The sequence below is a fragment of the Melopsittacus undulatus genome, chromosome 3 (assembly GCF_012275295.1).
Source record: "Melopsittacus undulatus isolate bMelUnd1 chromosome 3, bMelUnd1.mat.Z, whole genome shotgun sequence".
Lineage (NCBI taxonomy): Eukaryota > Metazoa > Chordata > Aves > Psittaciformes > Psittaculidae > Melopsittacus > Melopsittacus undulatus.
Window position 1 is genome coordinate 8,451,096 of NC_047529.1, and position 17,995 is coordinate 8,469,090.

Genomic DNA, 17,995 nt, shown 5'->3' on the forward strand with positions numbered 1-17,995 from the left:
AGAAACTTAGACTAGAAACACAGACATTTTGAGCAGACACACCACAGCATTTGGCTGAACAGAGCTGCTACTGGACATGGAGAAAAGCACTGCTTTGGGGTGCATCTGCCCGGATCATCTCCTCTAGAGAACTCGCCAGAGATGACTGAAAGGCTTGAAACAAGAAAAAGCCAGTTTTGAAAGAATATAAAACAGGATAAATAAAATGAGAGAACTGAGAACAAGGGAAAGAGGAATAAAAATGAGATGGCTTATCTACAACTTTCTCTCTTGCCAGAGGATCCCCTGCAGGGCTGCGCTTGATTCCAGGCTTTGTTTCCATCATCTGCTCTCCGGAGACCTTGCATGCCTTTATGTGAGCTGGAGTTCCCCCTTCCCTCCTGCCTTGCTGTTCATAGGTACTGTCTGCAACCCCAGGCACTGCCTGGAACAGATACCAATGATCTTATCGATACAAAAGCTCTTCCCACATGCTACTGCTAGCACAGCCCTGTCTGAATATTCTTCATATCACAACAACATGAAAGGAAGAATACAAGAATAGTTTTCTGGTATTCTAATTCAGCTCAAACATAAATATGTTTAGACCTGATTAAGTTACTACTGTTCCATCATGTCTTTAAAGTCAACAATAAAACTGTAACTCAAATTGAAGGGTTTTTGGAAACATAATCAATTTGTACTGAATACTTAACAGCAGACCAGCACAAACAGCTCCATGACATCTTTTGCTCGAAAGGGAGAAGGTGCTAACTTAATTGTAACACAGCATGCATTTGTTTCCATTTTGAATTCTCCCCAATAGGCTCTTCTGGGACTCGCTCAACATCTTAAAGTAGGATCTGTATCCAGTGGAAGAACCTGAGCGGACAGACCATCTTGCTGGCCTGATACCAAATGTTATATATGTCTAGATGGACAAGATGCTGAAGCTGCACTAAAAAGTATTTTTGGAAGGTATGTTAGGGTTGAAAGACTTACGAGCTTTCTGCGATGCTGCCAAGAAAAGTGCAACTCACTCTCTTCTGGCATACAAAGGAAATAGTCTTTACTATTGCTTGTCATAAGAAGAAATGTGTATGTTGGTTTTATTTAGAAATTTATTAGATTTGTTCCTCTACACAGCAATATGCCAGGATTTAATGACAATGACTAGAAACATCTGCTGAAGAAAACACTTCTGAGATGCCTAGGATTCACAAGTTTGGGAACTGTCTTACAATTCAACTCTATCATCCCTTGTCTCTGTCAGATTTCCAAGCGCTGTTACATGCAAACAGGTCAGCCACCCATTTTCCCCAAGACCAAGAGGAGCATGGATGAAAAGGGCTTATTTGAGACATAGTAAAGGACATGAGATAAATCATACCTCAGCCCTCCCCTAAGTCTGACTCATCCTGAGGAGATCACCTGAAAATAAATGTGAATCAAGTAACGCTGAAACTGGGAATTACTTCAATAACTTCCATAAGGAAGGGATGAAACAAACAGATACATGTACTCTCCCCCCTGCCATGTCTTCCTATTTTCCTAATGTTTCAGGGGGGAGAGGGGGACAGAAGATGGGGTGGAAATCGCTATTCCATGTATTCTGATTTCTCACAGAATAACCGTAGCAGCAGCTGAAGATTAATACAGATCAAAGCAGAGCTGAGAGCTCTGCAGGGGAAGGTTTGAAATACAAAAGTTTGTGGAAAGTCTGTGGATTGTAGCTTGGAGCCAAATCCAAAAGCAACAAAAGCAGCCCACTGTGACACACACAGAGACCTGGAGAGAAAGGTAAGGGCATAAACAGTTGATCGATTTGTGTAAGGGAATAATGATAAGAAGCAGCCCAAAGACTGCCAAACTAAGGTCCATAGGAGCTTCAGTAAAATATTCAGTGCTCTAATGAAGTCGACAGCAATGAAACACAATTATTAGAGTGATACCCCTTTCACTACCCCATGTGTCATCCATTTCTTTGTTTTGAACTTCATCAAAGCAGTTATTTAAGCAGCACTTTCTTTATGAGGCAGTCTAGCGATGGCACAGGAGAGAGATGAAAGATTGGAGTAGCTAGTATGGTAGAACACCCATTCCATACACATCGCTCTTAGCTGGAGCATCTGTCCATTCCATGCTATTACTGAGGTTAGTTAGCAAGTCTTGCTTTTCACAGAAATAAAATACAAGCAACAGAAGACTGGTGCCTAGTTTGATGGTTATCTGTATCTCTCCCTAAATATATCCTCCTGTTCCTTACTGGTTATGAATTTCACCCCCTTTCAACATTTTTCTTCTACTATATTTCCTTCTAAGTCAATCCATGTCTTTATGCACGTACTTTTTTAAGTGCCCCTTCATCCTAAGATCTTGCAGATGCTTACATGTGTTTTAGGGATGAGAATACTTGAAAGAGAAATCCACCAACTTACTAATAAGAGAAAATACCTTTTCACTTTTTCTACTTTCACTAACCATTACCCAGTTTAGTAAATCCCATGTGCTGAAAATAGCTGGAAAGTACAACAGTCCTTGGGGAAGTTTCATACCCATTTAACTCTTCTCTCAGCACCTTTTTGGCTCTGGGCTTTTGCTGGCCCAAGGAAATTCAGTTCAAGGTTCAAATGGCAAAAGGAAGTATTCCATCCATAAAGTGTGCAGTACGTTTCAAGATGAAAATTTAATTAGCACAGAGCTAAGATTGCCCATCTTAAAAAAAAAGCCTTTGTAAAAGAGAATGTGAGCATAGTTCAGAAATGGTCCTTCACACCATGAGGGCAGGTCACTCATCCAACTTTCACCAGCTAATGAAGCATCTGGCAGCACATTCAGTGAAGGTGGCTGCCAACTCTGTCTCTGATGCCATGTACGTCAGTTATGCTACATGTCCACATGCACTGGGAACACATTTCCAATTAGACTTCACATCTTGCTTTGAAAAAACACTGGCTTGGTACCAGAGGAAACAAAATGAATATGCATTTTTTCCAGCATTTCTGCACAGATCAACTGAGGAAGCCACTAGAATGGAGGAGAAACAGCCTGGAGAAGTGAGACCTTGGAAATGCAGCATGGGAGGAATCAGAACAACAAAAGGAGCCTGCAAGGAATCAAGTCTATGTTGTGGATATGTGTAAAATACTTTGATTATGCTTTCATTATTACAGGTAACTATTTCAACTCCAATCATTTGTATACCTGACACATCTCAATAAAGGGCTTCCCTTCAACCAATATGCATTTAATCCTCATTTCTGCAACACTTTCAACTGAATGATTTGACTTTGGATCTGGAACTGCTCACCCCAAGACTCTGAGCACCAACCTCCTGTGTACAATCGATCCACATAGACAATGGAAAGAGAACCAAAAATTGCACTTAGTGAATAAAAAATACAATTCAATGGGGTCAGTAAGGTGATTTCTGGAACCTGCAGTTTCTCCAGTATGTTTCCAGCTGCTGTTTCTATCTTCACTAACTGTGATGCTGACAGTGAACACCAACAGTTGGACAGAGCAAACCAGCAATGACTAAACAAAAGGCATTCACCTATTAATACTGTTACTATGATGCTACCATTGTACAAATGCAAGCAGTGTGTGCCTAGAAACTACAAACGTTAAGGAGAAGCAACTGAAAAGCACTTACCTTTATTTCAAACTCATAGTGCTCATCCTTTCCCTGCCCACACAGGACATAGCGTGGAATACTAATTTTAATAGGGTCCTTTAGGTCATCTGGATTTGCTCCCAATGAACGACAGACCATCCGCTTTCATGTGCATACCAAATAGGGAGAACAAAGGAAAACCAAAATCACTACATAAGGAAAAAGAGAAAAGAACTTCACTAAAAACGAGAAAATGTTCTTGGCCAGAAGAGCAGGGAAAGAGAGGATGGAGGAGGCAGAAATAACTTCTAAAATGAAGGAATTACTTGAAAACAAAGTGGTTCTCCTTTTATAAGCCAGCCCCAGCATTTTTTATGCATGAAAAAATGAAGGTGAAGTGTCCTCAAAAATACTGTTTCTTCTTTGAAAAGGCATTTTCAGCTTAGATATCAAAACCAAGGGAAAGAAGAGGACTTTGCACTAACCCTCTTAAAAAATACATATATATTAATCAAGCCTTGACAGTCAGTTATGCTTTTTTATGTCTTTCTATAAGAAACGTGTTTACAATATCACGCATAGCTGCAGGGGATCTAGGTAAATCAGAAAGCGCTTAGGTTTTAAAAATCCTAACTCATTTTATAATTAAATAAGGTATAAATATCACAGCAATCCACTGTCAGAACAGCTTCCTATTTTCTTGAAATCACATCTAATTAACAGAACACTCAACTACGATAAATTCGCATAGTCTGGACAAAATTATCTAAACAGGTATCTGTAATGAGGGCACATTCCATGGACTAACAGCCAGATGGAATCTGTAACTCTGAATTATGTCAAAACTAAAATATTTTTGCAACTGAAGAGATTAATGCTTTGCAGTGACTGTGTCCAAAAGGAGCATTAAGCATTTACAGTGAAGAAGTACAGAAATTGCCTTGTCAGAAGTCCTCTACTTTCTGAATTGAACATATTCGGTCTGAAAACCTTAATGAACTTGTACTTAAAAAATAACAGTACCATGACAAGTGTAAGTTAACAATAACAAAAAAAGATTGAATACTATCACTTCAAAGATTTGACCACGTTACATGTTTGTATTTAATGAAGCTATCCATCACTTGATCTGTAACTGTATTTTCAACATTCATTTTCAGTCCTTTAGCAGCTACCATAAGGCATGTTGCTTAGTCAAAACTGTCTTGACCAACATTATCTCCAAATGTGAATATAGCTCAAAGTTCTGCTCATCAACACTTGCGTTCTTTGTAGCAATTCCTGGTGATTTCCAGTACACACAATACTGTGTAGGAGCTGGAGAAAAGTCTGAAACTCATTCATAAATGCCTCTCAACGCTGTGTGTTGCAGAGAGCTTTCTGGCATCCTCACCTGGCTCTCAAGAAGGAGAGGCTGTTATTTCATTACCAGTCAATTACAAATGCCAATGTCATTTCCCTTAACATGAGCATTAGTGAAAAAGCAAATACAAAGCAAATGAATTTTAGTTCCAATTAACTGACTTTATCTAGGAGGTTTTTTCCACAAACTTTCTTTTTTTTGTTTGTTTTGGTAAAAAAATAAAGTTTGCGTTTGAATGGAAAAATATTTTTAGAGACCTCTATTTACACAATCAATATTTTCGCTTCTCCATTTTGCCCTTCTTTCACTTCTCCTCACTTTACTGGCTTTTTAGCAAAAACCCATTTCTGGAGCGTACAAATGCAAGCAATTTTTTCCTTGGGGGAAAAAGAGGAGTTCATTGCCTTGACAACAATATCATCTGTTTTAAAACAGCAATAAAACCATAAACACACTCTTGAAGCCACCTCTGTCAACAAGTAATTTATTGGCAGTCATTTTCAGAGAACTCTTACAAACACCTAATAGTCAGAGAAGAAAATAATCTCAAGTGGTGTGAAAAACATGCCCTAATATATTAAATAATGGTTTGGTATTCATAAACATTGATTATTATGTTACACTTAATTTACAGTAGAATAAAAGCCATTGCTGTGAAGTTTGGGTTTGGGTTTGGTTTTTTTCCCTATAAAAGTGCAGAATATTGATGGATCTAGACTTGAAAGCAAACACAAAAGAGGAAAGCCACATTATCAGGAACACAACATTTAACTTTGGAGTATAATCTGAAAAGGAGTAAGTTGCAGAAATTGCCTTCCTTTAACAGTCTTGATTAAGACAGTCCTCCCGGACAGCACCACTAAATGTTAACTTTCAGCAAGGCTCAGAGGAAATGCCTTTGTGATTTCAATGAAGGAGCCACTGCTGAACTGGGCTGACATGATGCTACACTCAAACTCATAGCTAGTCTGGCTACTCCAAGTTCTGAGAGGTATTTGTGTATACTTTTTTTTGTTAAAAACTAAAACCATACTTCAAAATAATGTGACACATTTTGCTCATCTTTGGACTCCCTTAAGGTAATAGAAAATTTTGTTATAATCAAAAAATCCATTATAATTCTCTACCCAAACCAACATTTATCCTTCCAGACATAACTTCCTCATCCAATGCAAGTTATTTCTTTGAAATCCCACGTGAGCTACGTTATCATGTTTTAACATATGGTAAGAACAAATGGGAAATGTTCTTATACTAGTAGAGAGACTGAAGTCTAACTCTGTCTAGTAGAAGATTTCACCTCTACTGGCAATATGCTTACACAATTTAGAATTTCAGATTAGATACCACTGTTTTTTCTGCCAAGGACCATCTTCCTCAAACCAGGCAGATGGCACATTCAAGCAACAGGACTCAAAAGGTATTCAGCTCCCTTTACAAGGGAAGAAGCAAAAGATGAGATACTACAGCTTATCTATTATTTGAACACATGACATTGATGACTGGTAAAGAATAACCTCAACTAATGGAAATATTTTACTAATGATCAATTGCTCCATTATTTCTTGGAATGTAATATTAAAGAAACCATAAGATGCAACCTCATGGCATCAACAACCCCATTAGTAAGCAAGCAAAAATAGAGGAAAGTCATGCCAAACCCATTGTATGGAGAGAACTCTAGAGTTACTTCGTCAGGCAGTATCCCCAGTTGCTAACTATCCATTTAATGGCATGAGAAACACATACACACGTGACAAACTCCAAAGCATTTGTCTTACTACAAGTACAGTGACATGACCAAAAGTTAAAATGCTATTTAAAGCACAAGTGATGTCTGTTTACACCCTTTAAAAAGTTTCTTTTTCACACCACATTTTCCCAGCATCAAGGGAATATAAAGACTTATTTTATCATGGATGAGTACAAGTTAACTATTTGGACAAAATAAATAGGAATTACTTAAAGACATGTATTATTTCCCTTCAAGAAAATGACGTGAGAGGGAAATCTGAAAGGAAGATTAGATGTTCTTGGATGTTCTCTGCATTTATTTTTTTTGTTCTATTTCACTCATTCCACACAGCCTATGCTCTCTTAGCCCTGAGCAAAGAGGGCAAACCCAGGAGAAAAGAGATATGGTAAATCCATCAATTCCTGGTAACTCAGCCAACAAGCCTTTTGCACTTGTGAGAAATTTTAATGCAAGAGTGAATTAATCTTTAAATGCAAAACTCTGAAACAGAATTGCCAATGCTATTCTTTCCAAAGTTGTAAGTCTAAAAGCTAAAAACATCCTCAGTATTAACAGCATACAATGAATGTAAGATAAAAATAGTATTTTGAATGTTTTGAAATATTGAAATCAAGGGCGTGAAATAAGTGAGATGCACGGAAAACAAAGACACTCAGAAAGATTAAGGAAAAGGTCATCAAGGAGGAACACAGAAGACATTAATGAAGACAGATAGTACATGGAGGGAGCCAGAAAACAGAGCCAAAATGGAAATCAGGGCACCACTGTAATTATAATTTTGATCCACCTACCATGTAAGATAGAAATATTTAGTTTCCTCACTTTCCCAAGGAAACGTATGTACAGTGTATCAAAGACCCACAAAAAGCAAGCAGTCAAGTAATAATTATTTTTGCTAAGATGTGTGTATCCACCCTACGGTATTCCCTTCCCAGCCCAAAAGACTCTTTTGCCTATTGATTAAAAAAGAAAAATTATCAATATTCATTAGCCTCTTATTCTGAACGTATCTAAACGTATTTGGATTTCAACACCTAGTCAGATGCATAATTAGCCAAATGGCTTCTTCACTTGAACTGAATGTTAATTTCCAGACTTCCGAAGGGATATGCAAACTGCTTTGACAAATTGATGGGATGACTGTCAGTTGAGTATTTACTTCTTTTTCACAGTATTTAGAAAAATCGATTCCTGAATCAGATCCAACCTTGCTCTTTCTAGAAAACACAAGTTCAAGTTTTGTGAAGTTCTCTTTGTCTGGCAAAACTACACATCGGATATCATTCAAACTGCACAGCTGAAGCCTGTCAAATTGTGATTCCTGGCTTGAAGCATCCAAAATGTTAGGTGCAGGATAAAAGACATCACTTTCCCTTAAGAGACCTATATGAGTAGTTGTAAGAACGAGAGCTCTATGCACAGTCTGCTTATCACAGTCCACTTTCACTGAGGTATACAGCAGTACATGAACATCACCTAATGAAGGTTTACTATTTCCCATATTTTCATGGAGTAAGTAAACCAGATCAACTAATTCAGTTCTAAATTTACAGGACAATCTCACTCCATTTGACAAAACTAAGTCATTTACATCTGATGTCCAGTCAAGTGAAATCCGCATCAAATCATCTTTCAGGAGCTGATGATTTAAATAAACAGCATCATCCATTGCAGAAATCGAAACACTCATTATGTCATGGCAAATTCTTTGAGTGAAGTGTTTGTTATAGGTAAATATTGTGAGTAAATCATCTTCAGCAGAGCATAGAAGATTAATATTCTGTCCAGCAAAGCCAACTTGAATCTCCTTTACAGTGGTGATGGGAACCTCACAGAACATTGCCACAGAACTGTGGTAGATGTCTTGTTCAACTGATGAAACAACAACATACAGAACAGAGCTGAACAAAAGCAAGCAAGCAGGTTCTGGTTCAGGTTTTTTACAACTGCCAACAGCAAGCCAATATATACCTTTCAACTCCTCCATTCTAACACAGATCTGAGGTAAGGCACAGGTCAAAAATTCCAATACTTTTTCCAGAGAACAGACCTGAAGCTTCAAAAAGACATCAGGGAAATGCACAAATTTCTGCCTTAACACAAGACTGTTTTCCAGCTCTTCCTTTTTACAACAGCATACAAGTCCTTCAGAGGGCTTTCTTGCACAGGCATCAGAGATTTCTGTTCTTGCACACACTGTGATAGCCTCTTGCACAGTGGATTCAGGCTGAGCAACATTTTCAGTATGAGATTCGGCATCATCAGTAGAGGGGGACACATCTTGATTCACATCTGACTTGAAGAACACATTTACTTGCAAGTTTCTTATAAACGGCAGATTTTTTATTAATGATACTGCCTGTGCACATCTCTCACTTCTGTCACACAAACTTCCCAACTCCTTAATTGGTTTAGAGTTTACTGTAGTGTTGAGCAGCTGACTACTGGTATCTTTGTAAAGGCAGGAAAGCTTGCTGAAAAGATATCTTAAACTGTAAGTGTGTTCTGGTCTCACATCAAAATAAGAAGCTGTTGACTTAAAAGACATCAAATCAGAGGCTTCTTGTGTGGGAAGTTGAGAATTACTAGACTGGTCTTCAATTGTCGGGTGTACTGTCTGAAATGGACTGTTTTCTTTACAAGTTATTATTTCTGAATGCACATTAGACTGTGAAAAGAGAAGGCATGATGTGCTGTTAAAGCCAGCCTGCTCATTAGCACCCATTAAAGATCCTACAGGAGACAGCTGTTTCAAGTGGGAACACTCAGATTCAGTTCTTAAGCTGTCACAAGCCGGAGAAGTAATTATTTTATCATCAAAATGATTGAAATTTTCAACCTTGCAGAGTGAATAAGCCACATTATTTAAGTCATGACTTTGTAAAGAAGTAGATAAAACATTCTGATAAGGAACATTTTTACTCTTTAAAGTATTAATATTTTTAGAGTGAATTAAACTACTTTCAGTGTCACGATGACAAGCAAAGCTCTCCTGCTCTGAATTACTCCTTTCATTCTCAAATGCCTTCTCTGATGTAAAAGGGGAGGAGATTCTTCCAGGACTGGAAAATAAATCCCACATCTCTGTATATGCCTTCTGTCTTTTATGGTCTCTTACTCCTTCGTTTTCTCCAAACAAGTTGGGAGCACAAATAGCATCTTTAGACAGAAATGGAAAGCCAAAATGTGGCTGCCACTGTTGACTTTTCTGTTAAAAATGTCAAAAGAAGAAAACAGAAACGCCTTTATAAAACCTTCTGATTTGAGCATTTTTTAAATCGAGGATTGATTTTGATTAGATTTGTACAATCATTCAAAAGTGATATAATCATTGTATAATCTCTCAAAACCAGAGAGCGGAAATCCAGCAGAAGTGATTGAGGTCTGATTCAGGAATGCTTGATCTTCCCAGCTCACCACTGCTTTTTCTTTTACAGTATCCATTTCACTTGGTTTATATTTTCTGTACTCAAAAAACACAGGAAAGTCAAAGGGTGACATAGAAATTTATAAGCCCTTTAGTATTTTCCACACATGCACAAAAAACTGATCCTGTACTATCAAGATAGTGTAAGAAGTCCAACACTGTTCAAAAATAACAGCGTAAAAGCCAAAAAAAGTTCAAATTAGAGGTGTTACAACCCTGCTACTATTAAGGTTTAAATCCATAGAGGTACTTAGGATTTACACACCAAGACAAATAATTAACCATGTTTCAAGCAAAAGTTAGGCAACCAAATATGGTGGGAGGGGTCTAAGCCTTGGTTTAAAAATACACATATGAATCCTCCATGACAAAGGCAAACTTACCCAATGCTGCTTGCTAATATTACAGACACACTCATAGCTCATTGTGACTCAAAAACGTGAAGTGTTATTCTGGATTCAGACAACCTCTCCTCACTAAATGATTTTATCCTCTAAAAATCAGGAAAGGGATACTGTTCCAAATTAAGAATTGTGACAAAACAAGGACGAAAGAGCCACAATAACACCACACCTCTCAAATAAAGAAAAAGCTATGCCAAATCTGAAAAAAAATCACTTTAATTCCAGCTGACAAAATGCATTGCTGCCTCTTTAAGCCATTAATCTTGCCTGTGAATTCAAAATTCTAATTATGCAGCTAAACATTAAGAAACTTAATTATAGGGCATGCCATAATTTAAGACAACCATTTCATTCTGACAAATTATGACCTACCTCATACTTCAGCTTGCGTTGAAGAGTGCCATTATTAAGCCTCTCATTATCCTAAGAACAAAAAAGGTACAGGTGATTATTAAAACGAGTGCCTTTCTTGTGTAAGTTCATTTAAAAGTACTCATAGTAAGAGACATTCTTTTTAATAGCCACAAATAACTATTTTCTTCTTAATATTTATTATACCGCTAGCTTAGAAGTCAATCAACCCAGTCTTTGGATTGATTAGATTAACAGTTCTTAAATGAGCATTTGTTTGCAAGTACACACAATTACTGTTCTTCTTGGATGGAATTTTATCACAGTATTTTACAGACATAAATTAAAGATATTTGTTTTATCTGCAAGCTTTCTATTGCCATTTACACACTGTTTCCTGCAAAATAAATAAATAAACAAATAAATAAGGGACTACAACATAAAACAGCCACTAGGGGAAATAAAGGCTATCAAATCTAAAACTCATGGGATTGGGACCAGATGGTCTTTAAGGTCCCTTCCAACCCAAACCATTCTATACTCTATGATCCCTAATTTACTGATTACTTTGTTTGGTAAATCAAGTAAGTATAGGCAAAGATGAAAATTACTGAACAACAATATCAAACAAGTGGCTACACAAGGTGCATGGAAGACAGGATCTCCTACCCATCTCTGCTCACCTTTAAACTTTCTGTAGACCAGGATTGACTAACTTCATTATCCTCAGCTTTATGATGAATATTCTGGAGCCTCCTCTGAACTTCTTGCTCAATAAAGGCATTTATCCTTCAAGGTATAGCGGGGAGCAGGGGGGAAGTATATTGTTAGATAAAAATCAAGAAAGGCTAAAGGGCTCTCTGAAACGCTTATGAACCCTACATCCTGCACAACTCCTAATTAGCAGGCTTAACGTTAGACCAGTTTTATCCCTCCTTATGGAATATGGACTTTTGAGCAAGTGTTCAGTTAACAGGCAAAGGTTAATGATTTGTTATCACAATTTAATGGACCACAGGTCAAGCCACTGGTATGCATACAGCTGTACATGCAAGTGGCACTGAGGGTTAGAAGAAACAGAAGACTGAGGTGGCAACTTTAGTTACTTAATGGTTTGCTTTTATCACTTTTATCACGGCAACTTGGGCTAACAAAGTTTTGGTCTTCAAACAGAAGAAATGTTCCAAGAGTTGATACTGACAACTTCATGCATAAGCGTAAAAAGAACAGATATTAAATAGATTTTAAGTGATACCAGGCTATTAAAAAAGGCTGAAGGCAATTTAATTTACTTTGTTGCTTTAAGCATATATAGAGGAATACCATATAAGAAAGTAACTAACTGTAAACACAAATCTAAATACATTTTATCCTAAATTTTTCCAACCCTCTATTCTAAAACAAACGGTACAGGAGCAACAGATCAGGCTCTTGGTTATTTAAAGTAAAATAGAGCAAATTAATTTTATTTCCAGACTAGTTAAGTACAATTACAGTATTTAATTAATAACCAACCCTTGCAGAACAATCTTTCAGAACATTTCTTTTCTAAAGCTATTGTTTGCATTCCTACCAAAGCAGTGCAGAAACGCTGGTTACCTACCTGTCATCAACTAGCGGTGCAGCAGGTGGCTGTGGCCTTGTTGGAGTGGTAGGGGAGGTGGTATGGGAGAGTCTCTCTTCTAACGTGCCATGATTTCCTTTCTGACCACCATCACCCTCACATATTTTTTGCTTCAGCTGCTGGATTTCCTGGTCCAGGCTATAAAGAGATCTTAAAATGTAATTTGCTTTGATTTAGAGTTGATTCCCATAGTGCTTACGTGAAGTATTGTACTTACACTGGATACACATAAGATTGTAGATATTCATATTTATGAACATGTAAAAATCCTAATTTTTCATCAAGCACATTCAGGCAGGAAAATAGACACAGCTCAAAAAACACATTACAGCAGCAGTACTGTTAAATACAACTTCAATAGCTTCCAATACAAAAGGTATCTAACTCAGCACATTAAATATTAATTAAGACTATTAAGACTTAACCTATCTGTTACGATCACTTGAAGAAACTCTCCTCATTACAGAACTCTGTCAACGGCCTCAGTTATTAGTTTCCAGTGTGAAGTAAACAAGCAAATGGGAGGATAAAATGTTGTAAGCTCAAAAATACAGCAATAATCTGGAAAAAGACAACCTAAAACAAGGATGTGGCAAAACATATTTATAAGAAAATCTTTAAATTGTGTACTATACATATAAATTTTCTTTTCCCATTCTTCCTTTGGGATGTATATCTGTTTTTGAAAGTTTACTTTCATAATAAAACATATAGCATTTATTTTATATATACCTAATAAATCATAGTTTGAAATGAAAACTTCCTCATTTTAACAAACACATGTCCTACCAGACAGATTTATGCACAGAATAAAATATGTAAAACTGGAGACTGGATTTTTAAGTGAAAATCCCTGACGCACCTAGTATTAAACAAGAAGTGCTGCTTGCACTATTTATCACTTAGTCACATTAAACTGTATTATAATGAAGTAAGCTGCAGAGCACACTTTTCACTTGTAATGTAGCTGAGGTTAGTTTAGTAACAGAGCAATAACCTTCCCCATTTCCATTACAAACTTTGTCTCTAAAGGTAATTATTTTCCTAGAGGTTACTTGAAAATTGAAGAATAAAAGAAGATCCTGCAATAGCAGGTGAAACTAGGCAAAGTTGGGATTCTACCACTTACCCTACAACTGCATATATATATATATAAACTGAAGTAAAACGCTACAATGACTTTATTCCATCCTGGAGGTTAAAACAGAAAATTGAAGTGATAACAATTGCTGAGGCTTAAACAGGAGTAAAGCAAGCTGAATTGTTACTTCATTTTTAGAGTACTCTTTGCATCACTGCCAGAAGCTATCTGTTTCTTTCGATTAGCAGCAAAACAATCTTGCATCCTGAGGGAAACTGGATGGGAGATGGCTGATGCATATAAGAGAGTGTTTGCATCTATGGAAAATCAATTTAACCACAAAAATCAGAATTACATTAAAGGAAAAAAGCTTATCTCTTGATTTGTATGTAAACATCCTACTATCAAAAGATATCACTTCCTGTAGCTATAAACTTATCCAGCCATGTGATGCATCCACCAGTAAATACACTAAACTGCACCTTGCCACTTGTGAGTGATACATCCCGTTGTTTCAAAGACTTTAAAGTTGCTTTATGTTAATTCTATTGCCCCAAACCTCTGCCATTAGAGACAAAACATATATGCATTATTCCACTATAAGTTAACTTCAAATTCTCATTTTGGGGGTCATTCCTGAAGGTGAAAGAATTTGATCTAACATAGTATTTAAACCATAAAAAAACCCTTTTTATCCAGTTATGATGGACTTACAGTAATCAAGCATTTCAAATCAGTATTGCATTTAAACCTTTTCAGAGAGCTAACACTGTTCTGAACGAGAGCACATCATCCCATAATGGTATCCAGATAAACAATAAGAAACATACAAAATTCATACGCTTACTATAGCACCAAAGACATTGTGTACTGTGAAGTGTAAATTCAAACAGAACAGTGATAAGCAGTCTGAAATGTTTAACATACTATCATGTATCTGAAGATTTTCTTGTGCCTCAACATTCGTAAAAACATTCTGAACTGAATTTTCCAGGCCCCTGGGCAATTGACTGAAAGACTTCAAAGTTTTATTCAGTTTGTGCAAGAGGGCTTTCAAGTAAACAAGAAAAAAAAATCAAAAGGAAAAGAAAAAGAGACCTTTTCACTTCCTTGGTATCTTTTCTAAACCTCAGTCCTCCAGTTGACAATGTATTTTTTTACTTATCACACAAGGCAGCAATCTTGTGAGGGCTCTTTTTGTGGAAACTCCAGTTGTTTACAGCTGACTTCAGTCAAGTGAGATGCTCAGAGCAGAAAACGAGGTGTTTATGTTCAAGGCAATTTTGAAAAATAATGGCAATATCCACAACAAAATGATGAAACACTATTGAAAATGCTTAACTAAAATCCACACAATGTAGCTAGGAAAAAGTGACCTCTACACAGGGTATAGAAAGGAGCTATTCTGACAATGGTTTAAAAGGATACAGAAGAGCTCTTCAATTTGGCTATAGGCAAGTTTCTTTTTTTAGGTCCTTTTTCTAATGAAGCATCTGTTTGAAGGGCTCACGAAAGAAGAGTCAGATAATTACTGGAATATTAAAAAAGCAAGTGACAAATGCTACCTCAAGAAAAAAAAACACTTCATTGTTTCATCAATAATCACAGGTTTCAAAGCTCTAGTATTAGCAAACCAGATAACACATTTAAAAGTGGCAATTATGCCCTTTTTCCATGCTGCATGGATTGAATGTATTGATCCCAGTGGATTTTTGTTCAGGCTAAAATTAAAACAAAAGATCTCTTCTTCCTCATAGGAAGCTCCTTCCTTACCTGAATCACTTTTCTCTGAGCCCTCTATACATAGGCTGAAGGTTATGTTACCAGATATGTGTATAACTGATTATATTGTTTTTGTACTTAAAAGGGTTTGTCGCCACACAGGGCTGTATTAAAGGCTATTTATAATATTCCAATAAGTTTAAAAACCACCATCAAATTTTACATGGATGTAGGATGGTTACTCTATTTATTCAGCTCTGAAACTAACAGCAAAAAATAAAACACCTGTTTACTTTGAATAAGAGAAATGGTGAGTATACCATCAGCTGAGACAGTTGGCAATCTACTGTAATAACTATCAGTCTGCAAATCTCGAACAAACATCTAGCTTGCTACTGATAAAGAAACAAAATGTAGTACATCAATATTTTAAGAGATAAACATCCTTCAGGGCAGAACATAAGGTTGGCAGTCCCTTCTCAATAGGTAAAACCATTTAAATACTGTGATGGCTAATGCAAATACTATACTGCTGAGGATGGGATAAGTATCTGAACACAACAGGAATTAAAGAGCGAGCAAGAATCCTTTAAGAAGCAATACAAAGCCTCCATTCTGAGTAAACTACTTGAAACTCATCAAGAAACTCAAATACTGGAACAAAGAACAAGTCACTCTCTCAATACCTAAGGTATACATTGATTCACTTTTAGTGGATAGGTTCTAACAAACAGAAGCCACCACAGCACTCACCGTTCCCGATCTTGTTCAAGGGCTTTCTGCTCAGCTTCTAGACTAGCCTGCAGACCTGCCTGCTCACTGCAGCTATTGTTCAAGGTGGCAAGCTTCTGTTTCTGCTCTTCGATTTCAAAGTCTATTGTCGAACGACGTTGCAAAGCAGAGTGCCTCCTTTCTAACTTGGCAACAGCTTGCTCCAGTGCCTCTCTCTGCTGCTTTTCCCTTGATTCAAGGATTTCTTTTTCCTTTTTCCGTACCTTTTCTTCCTGACGAGCTATGTTGGCTGTAAATTCAAAGGTTTCTTGAAGCTGCTGCAGTTGATTTGTGCTAGCTCTATACTGGGCAAGCCGCTCTTCTTTTTCTTCTATTTCTTTCTCTATTTGATAGAGAGTATTATCTAACCCTAACAAGCCTCTATCAAGGACTTCAGAAGCTCTTTGTTTTTCTTCCAGCAGAGCTGGCAAATGACTACTCTTCAGGTACTCAAGCTGGCGCACTTTGGATTGGAGCCTGTATTGCGCTGTCTTTATCTTTTCAACTTCTTCAGCCTTGAGTACAGCGTCCACAAAATTTTCATCATCTCTCATGAGATTTAAATGGTCTTCGTATGCAAATTTTAAGTGTTCCAGAGCTCTTTTTTCATCTGCTATTTCCTTTTCTAGGTGATCCATTTGTTCAACTAGATCTTTCTCTAAAATAGACAACTGTTCCAGTTGTTTCCTTTTAAACTCTACAAAATCATGCTGGGCTTTTTCTAACTCTTCACATTTTTCATCACCTTCAGATCGGGCCTCCTTAACTTTCAAAAGAGATTCTCTAATATCTTCAAGATCTCTTTGCTCTTCTTCAACTCTTTGTACATCCCCTCTTTTCAAGAGCTCTATCATGACCTGCTTTTCTCGAAGCTGTTCTTCTAGATGAGCCACCAGCATCACCTGCTCCCTTTCTTGTTCTTCAAGTCTCTTTTTTTCTGATTCCAGTTTAATATATTGTTCATCCTTTTCCTTTTTAAGTCTTTCTAGTTCACGGAAAATCTGCATTTTCTCTGCTTTTTCATTATGATTAAGTTCTTGTAGTCGCTGCAACTCCTCCTTGACCCGGGCAAAAATTTCTTCCTGCTGTTTTTTCTTTTGAAGCTCTATCTCCTGTTGTTCCCGTAATCTCTCTTCTTCAAATTTTTCTTTTTCAGCCAGCAAATCCTTTAACCTGCTCTCTATGTGAACACTTCTCCGTTTCAGACTCTCCTCCTGCTTTCGAATCTGCAGCTGTACTATTTCTGTCTCTTTACGTTGTGATTCGACTTCTTGCTGCATTCTTACAAGTTCTGCTTTATCAGATCTTTGTTTTTCTTCCATCTCTTCTATTTGCTTCCTACAGTAAAACAATTACACGCAATACTTCAAACTTTCTTTTTTTTCCCCAAAAAGACAATATAACTCTAAGAAGTTAAAAAGGTTTGGATAAGGACTTTGCAGTATACATAATGCTTTTTTAATAGTTTTCTTTTGCTGCAGGTTAAGATCTTACACTGCCTGGAAGTAACTCAATGCATGAGACAAATGGTAAAGAGACTCAGTGTATTTCAACATTAAATGTTCTGGATATATGAAGTTAAAGGAAGACATGTTATATAGCACTAACATTAGTAGAAAATAAGACTCTATTAATTCTGTCAAACCCAATAAAAATATTCATAGAACATGTCCGTGCATACAGTGAAGAGGAAAAATATGTATTTTTATATATAAATACAGTCTCATACAAACAAACTTGCATAAAATGACTTGATCAGAAATTTGCCTCACCAAATTCAAGCCAACAGATAAATTAAAACAACATTGCTGCTTTAGATGAACCCAACTGAATTATTGATAAACAGAATTACAAGATTAGGAACAGATGTATTTGAGCGACAAATTACTTTAAGACAAACT

The 17,995-nt window shown here is 36.8% G+C and overlaps 1 protein-coding gene across 4 annotated transcripts in view; it reads right to left on the minus strand.

Annotated features, from left to right (window-relative positions):
* Positions 1 to 17,995, minus strand: part of KIF16B (kinesin family member 16B) — a 142,503-nt gene that overhangs the window by 40,908 nt on the left and 83,600 nt on the right. For 2 of the 4 annotated variants that reach the window (XM_034060514.1, XM_034060516.1), the window contains 5 exons: positions 16,077 to 17,432; positions 12,500 to 12,670; positions 11,580 to 11,685; positions 10,918 to 10,968; positions 3,635 to 3,757 (listed from right to left, as the gene is read on the minus strand). In XM_034060514.1, the coding sequence (XP_033916405.1) occupies positions 3,635 to 3,757; positions 10,918 to 10,968; positions 11,580 to 11,685; positions 12,500 to 12,670; positions 16,077 to 17,432 (1,807 nt within the window). Of the gene's footprint in view, positions 1 to 3,634; positions 3,805 to 10,917; positions 10,969 to 11,579; positions 11,686 to 12,499; positions 12,671 to 16,076; positions 17,433 to 17,995 lie in introns of those variants that run through there. The other 2 variants (XM_034060515.1, XM_034060517.1) reach the window with 2 other exon arrangements.